Source organism: Myodes glareolus, chromosome 26 (assembly GCF_982192425.1).
Source record: "Myodes glareolus chromosome 26, mMyoGla1.1, whole genome shotgun sequence".
NCBI classification, from domain to species: Eukaryota; Metazoa; Chordata; class Mammalia; order Rodentia; family Cricetidae; genus Myodes; species Myodes glareolus.
In genome coordinates this window covers 16551862-16567294 of record NC_142051.1, presented here as the reverse complement: position 1 = coordinate 16567294, position 15433 = coordinate 16551862, and the positions used below count along the sequence as shown (strand labels likewise).

Here is a 15433-nt window from a genome sequence, read left to right as displayed (position 1 = left end):
AACCAATATATTTTAAAGATGTACTGACCTCAGAATGGAAACCAGTGCATGTGCTAACACTGGAGAAGGGGTTTTGCTTTTGTTTCCACAGGGGAAGAAAAGCTACGGATACCTTCAAAATTGATAAATATTTGATTTGAACAAGAGATACCTCTTAATTAGAAGAGATGATAGTTCATCAAACAGCATGGCTGTTTAAACTAACCTATAAAACTTACAAATGCTTTTCATTGATGAGATATAACTTGCCAAAAGAGAATCCCCCAAATTTGGATTGGGGTAGGGCTTTGTTTCTGTCTTTTCAAGAGAATCAAGATATCCAGCTAAGGAATCTAAAGACCACTGGACAAATGAGACATCTGAAGAAAAAAGGAAAAATCATCCAGGGGAAAAAAGTCCCAATAAAAAGAGTAAATTGGCCAACTGGTATATCACTTTTCCTACAGAATAAAATTTTCTAATTCTTACCAAATGTTTGTTTCTGCTGTTCTCTACAGACATATAATGCAAATGATCTCTTTGTAGTCCCAGTCCAATTAAAGATTAAAGATATCTTTGAAGTTGGAGTGTGGCTCTTTCTCTAAATCCAAGCATACTTATTAAAATGAAATCCATAATATCTATCTCATGTCAGAAAAGCCACCTGATATGGACAGAAGAAAAACAAATATTTAAGGACTACTTTATTGCCACTAATCTCATAATCCTTTGGTTTTATATTGACTCTTTAACAACTTTTCTAAGGCAAAAGATTTATAAGATTGATATATTTATATACATTTAAATTTTTTTATTCTGATATTAATGGTCATATATATAGAATACTAACTAATTCTAGAAAAAGATTTCATCTATTTTCCTGTACATGATTTCAGGTTGAGTCTCTATCAGTTTTCTGCAGTGAACCATGAACATGTCTCCGAAAGGACGATTCCCCAGGATTATGATAATATCACTCAGCTGAAAAGCACACCTAAAGATTGGCTTTGGACTACAAACTGTTCAGAGTAATTTCAACATAACTAGCTGAGATGATCCAGCCTAACAGACTACTCTAGCCAGGAATCAAGTCCTGCACTTTCCCATTACACAGAGACTGAACAACAAATGATATAGCTACCTTTCCCCGGACTTAACAATTAACCCAAATGAACTAGACATTGTTGATGTATTTGTTGCCTGTATGTATTATGTATAACTCTTATTGTTTATGTATATTAGTTATAACCTTTTTATTTTAGACAAAAAGGGGAAATATAGTGGTATATTATAAGCTTGCCTGAAGACCAGAATGAAAAACAGCCACACTAGTCAGCCATATAGGCCAGGCACTGGTGGTGCACACCTTTAATCCCAGCACTAGAGAGGAATATAAAGTGGGATGAGACCAAAAGCAATCTAAAGTCTCAACGCAATGCCCATCAAAATCCCAGCAAAATTCTTCAAAGACCTGGAAAGAATGGTACTTAACTTCATATGGAAAAGCAAAAAACCCAGGAAAGCCAAAACTATTCTGAACAATAAAAAAACTTCTGGAGGCATCACAATCCCTGACTTCAAACTCTACTACAGAGCTACAGTACTGAAAACAGCCTGGTATTGGCATAAGAACAGACAAGAGGACCAATGGAACCAAATAGAAGACCCAGATAGCAATCCACACATCTTCGAACACCTGATTTTTGACAAGGAAGCAAAAAATATCAAATGAAAAAAAGCATATTTAACAAATGGTGCTGGTGGGGACTGGAGAGATGTCTCAGTGGTTAAGAGCACTGGCTGCTCTTCCAGAGGTCCTGAGTTCAATTCCCAGCAACCACATAGCGGCTCACAACCATCTGTAATGAGATCTGGTGCCCTCTTCTGGAGTGTGGGCATACATACATGGAGGCAGAATGTTATATACATAATAAATAAATAAATAAATAAATAAATAAATAAATAGATCTTTAAAAAAAAAGTGGTGTTGGCATAATTGGATATCAACATGTAGAAGAACAAAAATAGACCCATATCTATCACCATGCACAAAAGGATCAAAGACCTCAACATAAAGCCAGCCACACTGAACCTTATATAAGAGAAAGTGAAAAGTACACTTGAACGCATTGGCACAGGGAACCACTTCCTAAATGTAACCCCAGCAGCATAGACACTGGGAGGAACAATTAATAAATGGGACCTCCTGAAACTGAAAAGCTTCTATAAAGCAAAGGACATGGTCAACAAGACAAAACAACAGCCTACAAAACAACAGGGAAAAGATCTTCAGTAACTCCACATCAGACAGAGGTCTAATCTCCAAAATATACAAAGAACTCAAGAAATTGGACCAAAAGATCACATAATCCAATAAAAAAAAAATGGAGTACAGATCTAAACAGAGAACTCTCAACAGAGGAATCTAAAATGGCTGAAAGACACTTTAGGTAATGTTCAACATCCTTAGTCATAAGAGAAATGCAAATCAAAACAACTCTGAGATTCCATCTTATACCTGTAAGAATGGCCAAGATCAAAAACACTGATGACAACTTATGCTGGAGAGGTTGTGGGGAAAAGGAAACACTTCTGCATTGCTGGTGGGAATGCAGCTGGTACAACCCCTTTGGATGACAGTGTGGTGATTTCTCAAAAAAATTAGGAAACAACCTTCCTCAGGACCCAGTAATACGACTTTTGGTTATATATCCAAAGGGTGCTCAATCGTGCCACAAGGGCATGTGCTCAACTATGTTCATAGCAGCATTGTTTGTCATAGCCAGAACCTGGAAACAACCTAAATGCCCCTCGACCAAAGAATGAATAAAGAAAATGTGATACATTTACACAATGGAGTACTACACAGCAGAAAAAAATAACAACATCTTGAATTTTGCAGGAAAATGGATGGAGCTAGAAAACATTATTTTGAGTGAGGTAACCCAGACACAGAAAGACAATTATCACATGTACTCACTCATAGGTGGTTTTTAAACATAAAGCAAAGAAAGCCAGCCTACAAACCCACAATCCCAGAGAACTTCGACAACAATAAGGACACTAAGAGAGACTTACATAGATCTAATCTACATGGGAAGTAGAAAGTAGAAAAAGACAAGATCTCCTGAGTAAATTGGGAGCATGGGGACCTTGGGAGAGGATTGAAGCAGGGGATGGGGAGAGGCAGGGAGAGGAGCAGAGAAAAATGTAGAGCTCAATAAATATCAACAAAAAAAAAAGTGGGATGAGACAGGAACTCACTCTCTTTCAGTCTGAAGATTTCATAGAGATAAGAGCTCTCTAGTGGCTTGGCTGCTTTGCTTTTCTGACCATCAGGTTGAATCGCGATATCTGTCTCTGGGTTTTTATTATTCTTGCTGCAAATGTCTCAGAAGTAGATTAGCGTAAAAAGCAGAAAATGGCAGATATGAAACCCTTTCATGCTTTGAATTTCTACCCACAGGTCAGAAGAAATAAAAGATAGATTTTATTGTATGTGTCTGAAAGTTTTGCCTGCACACATGCACATACTCCACATGTGTGTGTGGTGCCCTTGGATGTGAGAGGTTGTCAGAGTGTCATGTGGGTGCTGGGAACCGAAGCAGAGTACTCTGAAGAACAGTCAGTGCTCATATCTCTCTAACTTCAAAAATTATTCTCTTTAAAAACAAAACAGAGGGGGGCTGGAGAGATGGCTCAGTGGTTAAGAGCATTGCCTGCTCTTCCAAAGGTCTTGAGTTCAATTCCCAGCAACCATATGGTGGCTAACAACCATCTGTAATGAGATCTGGTGCCCTCTCTGGCCTGCAGGCACACATGTAGGCAGATACTGTATGCATAATAAATAAATAAATAAATAAATAAATAAATAAATAAATAAATAAATAAAACAGAGAAGCAAAATTTGACCCGGGCATGGTGGCACACCTTTACTAATCCCCACATTCAGGAAGCTGAACCAAGACAACCATGAGTTAGAGGCCAGTAAGGGCTACTATCTGTGATATTGCCTCACAAATGAATGAATGAATGAATGCATTACTGCCCAACCTTCTATGGCCGTCATGGAGCTAGTAGTATGGAGGTAATGACTGCAAATCCTGCAGCTATTGTATAAATACAGTGGATTGGCTAAAAACAGCCACATGGGATTCAGAGCTACTTATAAACCTTCACACACATTCTAAACAATCTCAGAAACAAGAAAAGTAAGATTCTTGGATGAGAAACTATGATACAAGGCATAAAACCGCAGAACCTGAATGCCACGCTTACTGAAGAGGTGAAGTATGATTAAGAAACAAGTCTCGTCGGAACGAAAGCGGCACAGCATTGCTCTTCATGGCACGCTGGAAGCCTAGTTCAAGTCTTGGTTATCTCAGTCCTGAAATGTCACCACCAGTCTTGATCAGGCAGGTACCAGCACTATTTCACTAGTCAAGCCAGGAACCTAGTCCAGACTTCTGGGTAGACAGGCGAACTCCACAGTTACACCACAAGAGGAAGACCTGAATCCAGACTTCTGGGGTAGACAGGTGGAATTCCATAATTACACCCCAAAAGGGAAGAAGATGGTTCTGATTTTAAACACTGCTCCTTTTTACAGAGATTAGTTAAACATTACAGAAGTTACCTACACTAGAGTGTGCAATTTTTGATAAGTACCTTCAGTGAGGACATACAGGGTACAACTGAAGAAAAGGAAATGGTCACCCAGGAGTGCAGATATAAAGACCACACACACAAGACAGAACTAAATGCACGGAAATGAGTAATTACCTCGGAAATGGCGAAATCCTTTCGAAAGGAGAGAAAGCTACCTGATGATGCAGTGCATTCTCATCTTTTGATCTCCAGCTAGTACAATGTTTAACGCACAGTAGGTACAAATAAGAACATCCCCTGAGCTGACAAGATGGCTCAGGACGTAAAGGCATATGCTACAGAGTCTGATGACCTAGTTTGATACCCAGGACCTACTGTGGAAGGAGAAAACTGAGTCCTGGAAGTTGTAAAGGGCACAGGCATGTCCACACACATGTGCGAACATGCACACACCTTTAAATGCTTGAATCTGAGTCCTTAGAATCAATAGCATTATCTTAATATGTTCCATAGGAAAAAAATTATAACTTTTCCACCAGTTTTTCTTATCTGATTCAAATCAACTAAAACACGTGCTCTCGTTCTCTCTCTCTCTCTCTCTCTCTCTCTCTCTCTCCACAAATTCAGAGAACTTGCCTTTTCAATTACTCTACAAATGCAAATGACCTGGAGAAGGTCTGGAAATAGAAACATCAAAACACTAAATCACGGCAGAGGCAGATACCATGATTATAATGTCAACTCCAGTCCAAATTCTAGAACGGGTATAACTTTAAAGTTAAATACACGTATCACTTTCCAATTAACCTGCTGTTGTTGTTGAGAAGCAGTCTACAGTCTAGGTCGGCCTCAATCTCTCCCCATAGTTGAGGATGGCCTTGAATTCTTGATCTCCACCCTTCCCAGTGCTGGGATTACAGCCCTGTAGCACACCTCTGATGTATGTGGGGATGAAGCCCAGGAACTCGTGTGTGCACACAAAGCAATTAGTTTATACCAACTGAGCTATAGTTTATACCAACCCTAGCCTCTGTCTATGTGAGAGACAGAAAGAGAGAGACTTATTCTGTACCCAGGCTGGCTTTGAACTCATAATCTTCCTGCCTCGGCCTCTAGAATGATGAGATGCAGATGTGTGCCACCACAATCAGCTTTCAAAACACTGTATGTGTGTTTGTACTTACATTTTGAGGGCAGGGCATGGATGTTTGTGCATGCTGCAGAGGCCAGAGATTAATTTTCGGTGTCTTTATCTCTAGCTTTTTAAAGGTGTGTGTGTGTATTGTGAAGGTGCCCATGGAGGTCAGAAGAGTATCAGACCTCATGGAGCTGGGGTTATAAGCAGTTGTGAGATACCTGACATGGGTTCTGGGTACTGAACTCCCACCTTTTACAAGGCCAGGAAGTGTTCTCAAAACCTGAGCTATCTCTTTAGCCTCCTTTACCTTACTCTTTGAGGCAGGATCTCTCACTGAATCTGGAGATTACCAATTTAGCAAGACTAGCTGTCAAGCAAGCCCCAGGTATCCTCTCGTGTCTGGGCCCCAAGACTGGGTTTATAGGTATAAGCTATATAGGTATAGGTTTATAGGTACAGGTATGTGTGTGTGTGTGTATATATATAATCTTTATAGGTATAGGTTTATAGGTACAGGTATGTGTGTGTATATATATATATATATAATCTTTACAGGTATAGGTTTATAGGTATAGGTATAACTCCTGCATGACTAAAGCCCCCTTCCCAGACCTGAATAATGTGATTGCTCAAAGACAATATGGGTTCTCAACATAATCCAAGTCAAATTAATCTCATGAAATTTTCTGACTGAGTTATCATTAAAGCAACATAGATTAAGTACTGTGGTATTCACTCAACAGCATGTAACATTCAACATTTATTTAACAAACATGTACATGGGGCTATAACTTAGTATTTGCCTAGGACACTGTGTTAGGAACTTTACGTGGGATAGCTGTCTGTCATGTCATCCATGGGAAGAGACCTATGAAGGAAGCATCCCCACTTCATAGGTGGGGCAGTTTAGTGCCCGGCCGTCCTATACTCACTCTAACTTCAAAGTCCTACTACTTCTTTCCACCATATCACACGACTTCCCGACAGAACCGGGTGCTGCTCAAACACAATGTATTATCTACATCTGACAAGGATCTCATGACAAGTCTTGTGGGCAAAACTAACATACTGAGGGGAAGAGTTAGGAGAGCATTGGTGCTGAAATGACTGTTGAGACTTCACTAAAGGACTTGTGTCTACATGTAGTAGCCCATAGAGGGAAAACTGCATTACCACCGACTCCCACTCATGGAGAAGGGGGTGTCATGGATGCTATGAAAACATCCAGTCCTAAGGCAGTGCATGGCTAAAGACAACCTCCTCTGGCCATGCGTCACAGATGGGTGACAGCTCGGGACTAGCTACCCAGCTCTGTAGATGCCCTCCCCCACTCTTCCTTTTCTAAGTCTTTATGAACTGAAGAGAACAGTGAAGGTATTCTTTTTGTTTGTTTTTGTGTTTTTGAGACAGGGTTTCTCTGTGTTGCCCTGGCTGTCTTGGAACTCACTCTGTAGACCAGGCTGGTCTCAAACTCACAGAGATCCATCTGCCTTTGCCTACCAGGTGCTGTGATTAAAGGTGTGCACCATCACCACCCAGCTCACTTAAGGTATTCTTACCTAATCCTCAGGTGAGAAAATTTAAAAAGCAGGTAATCTAGACAGTAGGTTTCATATCTTATTCTTCTTTGTAGAACCCAATACAGAACACTGGCCTAAAGGGGCTGGAACTGTGTTCTGGGGTGGGATGGGCTGGGGTGGGGATTAAATCAAGACTTAAAGGATAGATGGTAACAATGCACCTGTCTCTACTTCCTGACCATAGATGCAATGTGACCAGCTGCTTCCTCACATCCTGTCACAATGCCCCTTGCCATGACTATACCATTAAACTCTGAACTAAACCTTTCCCATCCTTAAAAAAAAAAAAAAAAAAAAAAAAAAAAACAGCAAAATAAAATAAAAATTGACAAGCTTTAAGGACTGTGCAAATCAAAGTCAACTTTGGTGCAAACTGAAGCCAACTTTTATCAGGTCAAGCACACTGGGGGGGAAAAAGGTTTATTACAAAGTCAACAAACAGAGAATCTGAAGGACACAGGCTTTTTTCCAGGCAATTAAGATAAAGATACTAAGCTGATAGCAAACCCAGTATTGATCAATGTCAGAACTACCCCAAAGGTTCAGAGAAAGGGGAAGTGACAGCCTGTCCTCTCCCTTCTGTTCAGTCCAAACCAGCCTAGAATCACAGCCATTTCTACAGCTCAAAGAAAAGGAGGCCATCACCAGGCTCCAGGGTGGACACCTGGAATCCCAGCCACTCCGGAGACTGAGGCAGGAGGATCAGAAATTTCAGGTCAGTTTAAGCAACAATGGAAAACGTGTCAGAAAGAAAGAAAGAAAAAGAAAAGGAAGAGAGCACTGATATCAGAATGTGAAGAGGATGGATTTTAAATACGACTAGAGATCCAGTTACAGGACTAGAGCTGTTTACCTAAGAGAAGGCAAGACTCAAGAGGTCATGATATCCATCTCTAACTACCTCAAGGAATGTCATATGAGACCAAGATTCAGAGGGCAGAAGTAAGACTAAAACAGATTCTGGCTCTACAGAGAGAAAAACTTGTTTGGCATGAGACATAAAAGGACATGAACACCTCCAGGCATAGTAAGTTTTCAATGGTATCAGTTCCATTTCACCTCCATGTGAACCCAGTGCCTTGGGCATGTTAGGCAAACATCTACACTTAGTTGTGTGCCCAGCCTGTGACCTTCAAGATGTGTAAAAGGGGGATGGGGGCGTGGAGCAGCACAGGACAGAACAGTGAGCCACTAACTATCTATGGCTCCTGCCAGTGCTGCGAGTTTTTTTTTTAAATGTTTCTTGTACACTTTTCAAAACGCTTTAGTGTTCTGTAAACCAAGTACTTTAAAGGGTACTTTAACCGCTGTTCTTTAGACACAGAGTACTTTAAGGACAAGTGGTTTGTGACGTTACTCCTCGCCTACCCTTTGATGCACAAGCTCCTCCTTCTGAAATTAAACCAACACATCTTATAGATGACACAAGTCAGACTTCTCTGGGACAAACTGTTGAGAAAGATGAGCTGAATTTGCTACCCACGAGAAAGGGATGAGAGTGTTGTTCCCTTGCGTTAGCATACAACAAAACCTTCAACTCTGAAATGAAATCCAAAATCCGTTCCCATTCATTATATAAAAATCTGGGCTGTGATGCTATTGGCACGGAGACATACCACAGCTTCACCTTTCTGGTGCCGTTCGTCCACACTGGCTTCTTTCTTAAGTCAAAATCTTCCGTCACTTTTAGCTCTGAGGCTGTCTTAGGAATATAGAATCGAAGTACAATTTTTGTTTATCTGTTTGTGACAGGGACTCACTGGAGAACTCTAACTGGCCTGGAACTTATTACGCAGGCCCTCACGGAGATTTGCTTCCTCTGCCACCTGAGTGCTGGGATTAAAGATGTGTGTCACAACACTGAACTCCAAAGAGCAATTTTGAGGTTAAAGAGCTAAATTACTCTTTCAATTTAAGATTTCAACTGTAATAATTTTCTCTTTTCTCTTACACTGAGAAAAAGGGAAGTCTAAAATGAAGTGTTTATTAATCTCCACAGGCAGGGCACCAACTGCTCAAAATCTAAAGCCAGGCCTGAGCATGGGTTCCAATGGTATCATTAACGTGGGCATTATCACCTGGCATTCCCTTCTTCAGAAGTTAGGCTCTACATAGAATTGAAAATAGAGGCGTAAAAATAAAACATGGAATCAGAACCAGGGCATCTTTGTAAACTCTGCGCTCAGTAGTTTAATAATAGCCGCCAACAGCAAACGTCACACCCATTAGACTATGCATTCCTGTTCCAGCACACTTCACAGTGACTAATTAAGATCTATTGTATCAGTTGGAGCAGCAATAACAGAGTCTTTACCCCATCTCAGGTCCTAGGTGCTTGTCCATATCTACCCTGGCAACCCTGTGTGCTCTCTATATAATCATTATGGCTATTGTAGCAGGAGAAACCGAGGGATACACAGGCTAGGCAATTTACCCAAGATGAGAATACGGCTATAGAAACAAAAGAAGGTGAGATATGAATCCAGAGGCTCAAACTCAAGACGACTAGCGTTATCAGCCTCTGGACAATCTGACCAAACCAGATTAATAAATAAATTACTTCTAATACGTGCAAACTGATTTTTTTTGTTTTGTTTTTAAGAGAAACAGGGAGACTGCAGCTCCTTCTATGGCCTGGTTTCACTCTCAATTACATTGTAACACTCTTCCAATGTAACTGAAGAAGAAAGCGAGCCTTTCAGGTCAGTGCTTTGGGTTTTAGTTTGAAGACCAATCGCTGGCCAATACACAACATGATGTTTCAAGGTGAGGATATGAAACCTCCCAGAACAAGTGACCCACAGGCCAGACTCAAGAAGGCTGCAATGAAACTGCGTAACCGACACCAGCAAGCGGTCGTTTCAAAATACCCTTCCAGGGACGGGTGGGTTTTTGTTGTTTGTTTTTTTTTTTTTTTAACCACTCCATTTACTTGAAAACTGGACAAAATGGAACTTGCATAAACACTTAGTCATCAGGACGCGCTGAAGTTACAAACCACCTCGTTCGCAAATTCGAATCCGCAGCTAAGTTCCTACTTCTCAGGGAAAAGAAAAAGGGCTGACACTCAAGACCGGAGAGTGAAAACACCTGGTGCCCCAGCGGAAGCGCCTCGGAGGGGACTCCCCGACCTGCATAGCCTCCGCCGGGAACTGGGGACTTTTCCGGGTCCTTCCCCTCCCTTCTCCTTCCCTCGGTCGGTCTTGACATCTACAGGCTGCCCAGACCCCGCGTGTCCCCAAAGCCATCGGGAGAGGCACTGGGAAGGCGGGGTGACAGGCCAGAGGCAGAGGAGAGCGGCGGGCGCAGGTCCCCAGCCCGGCTCCCCCGGGGTCTGCACCTGCAGGGTGGTGATGTGCTTGTCGTTGAACTTGTTCTCGCAGTAGCGCAGCACCAGCGACGTCTTCCCCACGCAGCCTTCCCCGAGCAGCACCACCTTGAAGGAGTAGGCTCGGCCCGCCGCCGCCCCGCCGCCGGCCGCAGCCATCCCGCTGCTGCCCCGCCGCCCGAGCCCAGCGCCGCGCCGAGCCCCGCACCGCCGATGCCGCCTCCGCCGCGGCGCCCGCTCCGCCCGGGGCCCGGCTCTTCACGCGCCCGCCGAGCCCGGTGCCCGCCGCGTCCTCCGCGGCCGAGACCCGAAAGGCCCGAAAGAAAGTCCCAGAATGAAGGGCCCCGGCCACCACGTCAGGCACCGGAGGCCACTGGACCGCTGCCTCTCCTCCCTCTAATGGCGTCTCCTTCCTCCTACGTCACACTCCGCGTCACGTGGCCGCGGTGGGCGGAGTCGGCGGCGGGCGAGCCCGGGCCTGTTCCGGTGTCCGGGGCGTTGGGCTCGGTGCTGCGGGCAGCTAGCGGTGGGAAGGCGCTGATCGTTTGGAAACAGATCCCGCTCCGGTGGCATAGGATGCAGGACGTGGTCGCCTGGCCCCAGGAATGGTGACAAAACGAACAACCTTCCCAGCAGGGGTCATCACAAGCCAGGTCCGGCCAAGGTGCCCTTGGGTCTCTTTGGGACCTCAAATCCGGGCTATTGAATGTGTCAATTGTCCCCAAGGCCGGGACTTGTGCTCATCTTCCAGGTCTCAGCTTAAACCGGAAAAGCTTCCCTGACCACCCAGGCCTTCCCACATCCTTCCATCCCTCCTACTTACTTCCCCCGCTAAGATATTTCCTAACAATGGTGTGTCGTCTTTATCAATGCTTACCACGCTCGCTGGAATTCCGATTAGCCTGTAGGTTTAAGGGCAAGCATTGCGGAAGACTTAACCTACTTCAGTTCCCAGCCCTAAAAGCCAGGCTTAAGAATGAACGATGTTTCGTAAGTCATTAAGCCCTGCTTCCCCAGTATTTCTGTCTTCTATGCTGAGTCCATTTTGATGGGTCTGGTTTATTTGATGATTGCTTATTTTATTTCATGTGCCTCCACTTTATTTCATGAAATAAACTTTCCTAAGAAAGCAACCCGAAACTTTGCAATTTGGTGTCATTTAAGACAAACTTTTCAGACTTATTTTACACTTCAACTTAAAAAATAAAAGGTAGGCCTGGCAGTAGTGGCTCACGCTTTTAATCCCAGCACTCTAAAGAGACAGAGGCAGGCATATCTCTGTGAGTTCGAGGCCAGACTGTTCTCCAGAACTAGTTCCAGGACAGCCAAGACTGTTACACAATGAAATTCTTTCTCAAAAAACAAAACGTCGGTAAGTAAATAAATAAATAAAAGGCAACTATTCCTTCATTCGAGGAGTATGTGAACACAGCTCCTATTTGCCTTTCTCTGCATTGTATGAGCTATAAGTATGTTTCCGTCCTAGGTTTTTTTCTAAGGAAATGAGATAAGACATGGGCAATTATACAGTAAATACTGTTAGCTCGAAGCAGCTAGAACATTTTGAAAACATACATGGGAAGCTGAGTTAGCATGCTAGAAAAGCTTCTTGGCCTTTGCTAGGAGTATCTTAGGCAAAAGAGAGGGAGAGAGAGAGGCGGAAAGAAGGAAGAAGCAGAAGAAGTGTTGATCACCTGAAGTGTGACAAGAATTCAGACAAGAAACCCGAGTCAAGAACATCATCTGAAGTTCAAGCCAGTCTGTTTTGTACTGTGAGTTCCAAGCTAGTTGGAGTTACATAGCAAGATTCTATTTAATAATAATAATTAGACAGGAAAAGAACTTATGATGAGACTTGTAAGAAATTGAAGGGACAATTCAAAAGCAGCCTTTCATCGGGTACAAAATGTTATCAGGTCTTTCCTCTTACAAAATTACTCTGGCTATAATTAGAAAATTGGAGAAGGATAAAATCACTTATATCTGCCTAAAATCAACTATTTACAGGACTGTCTTAAAATTATTTTCATAAATGTATCTGAGATTATATTATCTACCTTACTCCTTGTGCTGGCTATATCAGCTTGACACACACTAGAATTATCTGAAGAGAGCCAACCTTACTTGAAAAAAGGCCTCCATAAGATGGGTGAGGGCTCAGCTCACGGTGGGTGGTGCCATCCTTGAGCAAGTGATCCTGCTGTATAAAAAAAGCAGGTTGGGCTGGAGAGATGGCTCAGAGGTTAAGAGAACTGACTGCTGTTCCAGAGGTCCTGAGTTCAATTCCCAGCAAGCACATGATGGCTCACACCCATCTATAATGAGATCTGGTGCTCAGAACACTATATACATAATAAATAAATTAAAAAGAAGAAAGATTTAAAAAAAAGAAAGAAAGTAGGCTAAGGAAGTCATGTTGAGCAAGCCAGTAAGCAGCATCCCTCCATGGCCTCTGCATCGGTTCCTGCCCCTAGGCCCCTACCATGTTTGAGTTTCTTTCCTGACTTTCTTTGGTGATGAACAGTGATATGAAAATGTAAGCCAAATAAGCCCTTTCCTCCCCAACTTGCTTTTTGGTCATAGTGTTTCAAAGAAGCAACTGAAACCCTAACTAAGACACTCCTTTATTGTCACCTACAAGCTCTTTACACAATAATTTCCAGAATTATAAAGGGAAAAAAACTTTGTTTGGAAAAGACTATGCAGTCCATTCTCAATTATTTCTCATAATTTGTACATACATTATTCCTCATACATACATTATCCTCATGTATTAAGACCAAACTTGTCTCTAGCATGACTGTCAAAGGACCTTGATTATTGAAATTTGATGAGATACTAGGGCTGAGGAGTCAGGTAACTATCGTTTCTTCTTTGGGGAAGGAGAATTGTCAATGACTTTTGTACAACTTTGGTTCATTCACTCACCATTGAAAACATATTTATCTGGATGTTACTATCTGCCAATGACTATATTATGAGTGTGACTCAAGTAGATATGGTCTCTGTCATCATGGAGATCAATAAGTGGGAGCCACAGATGATTAAATAGCTGCAATAAAGTGTAGTAAATGAGGCTATAGATCATATACATGTAAGTCTACAGTATCATAGTAGCATTCCAGGCAAGCATATATCAGGCTAAATGAACACACCTCTTTTTCCTCATCCTCAATTTTCTTACCATGTCAGCAGCATGGGTTCGCTCATCACATGTTCTACCAACTTCAGAGTCATCAATATCATCAATACCTTGTTCTTTTTTCCTGCTTCCTCAGCTGCTTCCTTTTCAACCCTTCTGCTTAATTTTCAACCTTTAAAAGTTGAGACTTGGGTTTCAGGTCCTCACTAAGTGGCTTTCCCTGGTGATTCAATTCACTCCCATGGCTTACTATATTCTCTGCAGGTTAATAACATCTACATTTCTGTTTTACCCCTGAAGTCACTCCTAAGCACCAGATGGATGCGAGCCACTGGCCAGCTATTGAGGGGACATTCCAAACATATGTTTAAAATGCACCTCCAGATTTCTAAGTGCTGTTCCTTATTAAGAGAAATCCACATGCATCTATTTAAGGCTTATCAAGGATTTATTAATATACGAAGGGGAAAATACACTCACGCATCCAAGATATGGCAAATCTACTTGCAGAGTCTTTGGAAAGCTGGGGATCGAGCACATGAAGATTCGGTCTTCACCATCCACGAGAGCACAACTACCTTCCCTCCTTCCTTATAAGAAGTCACATAGGCAGACAAAAAGCATCACCACTATAGGGCCAGATAGCCCAAGGTCATGGGCAGACTGAATATCCACTACAGTTCCTCCCAGGCTTTTTCTTGTCTTAGTTGTAGTTCCATTGTAAGTGCATTTACTGAAGATAAAATGCAGCCAATGTCTTTTGTTTGTGAGACGAAACCAAGGTTTGCACCTGCTAAGAAACTTCTATATGACTGCGCTTAAGTGCCAACCCCTATGACAAATACTATATGTTGCCCAAACATGTCAACCTCTCCTGCTTTACCTTTCTCTGTTATATATGAAACAAGAAACACTTGAATTCATATTCTTAGAATTACAGAAATAATTTGTTTTTTTTAAATATTTATTTATTTATTATGTATACAATATTCTGTCTGTGTTTATGCCTGCAGGCCAGAAGAGGGCACCAGACCCCATTACAGATGGTTGTGAGCCACCATGTGGTTGCCGGGAATTGAACTCAGGACCTTTAGAAGAGCAGGCAATGCTCTTAACCTCTGAGCCATCTCTCCAGCCCTACAGAAATAATTTGTAATTCAGAGAGAGAGAGAACAGATGAGATATGCCTCGAGATGGGTCAATAGCTTAACTGCATGTTTCCCAAGTGTGAGGACTGGGGTTTAGGATCCCAGAATCCCTTGTAAATGTTTGTTGGGGATAGTGGCCTGCCTGTCATTCCAGCATAGGAAGGTAGAGACAAGATTCCTCAGAACAAGCTGGTTTGCAAAATTAGCCATATCTGTGAGCTCCGGAGATAATTAAGAGACCCTGCCTCAATGAACAAAGTGGAGAATGGTTCCTGGTATTCATGAACAACACACAGGAACTTGGAAGGTGAGGTCACACAGAGATGGTTTGTAAGCGAGGGGTTCGGAGGGCCTAGGACAGAGCCCATGAAAACATTGACTTTTTAGAAATAGGCAGAGGATGAGGAGCTGTGAAGAAGGGCCCAATAATGACCAAAGGAAAGCTAAAAGTTAGTTATTTCTGTGATGAGGACCAGCCTCCAGCAGTTCATGATTTGGGGAGGAGCTTAT

The 15433-nt window shown here is 42.4% G+C and overlaps 1 protein-coding gene across 2 annotated transcripts in view; it reads right to left on the bottom strand.

The window, feature by feature from the left end:
- The window catches only part of Rab21 (RAB21, member RAS oncogene family), a 36704-nt gene extending 25656 nt beyond the window's left edge, over window positions 1–11048 (bottom strand). Inside the window, exon 1 of one of the 2 annotated variants that reach the window (XM_048418137.3) lies at window positions 10646–11048. In XM_048418137.3, the coding sequence (XP_048274094.2) occupies window positions 10646–10792 (147 nt within the window). In that variant the 5' untranslated portion in view covers window positions 10793–11048. The remainder of the gene's footprint in view (window positions 1–10645) is intronic. The other variant, XM_048418136.3, reaches the window with a different exon arrangement.
- Window positions 11049–15433: the final 4385 nt, after the last annotated feature.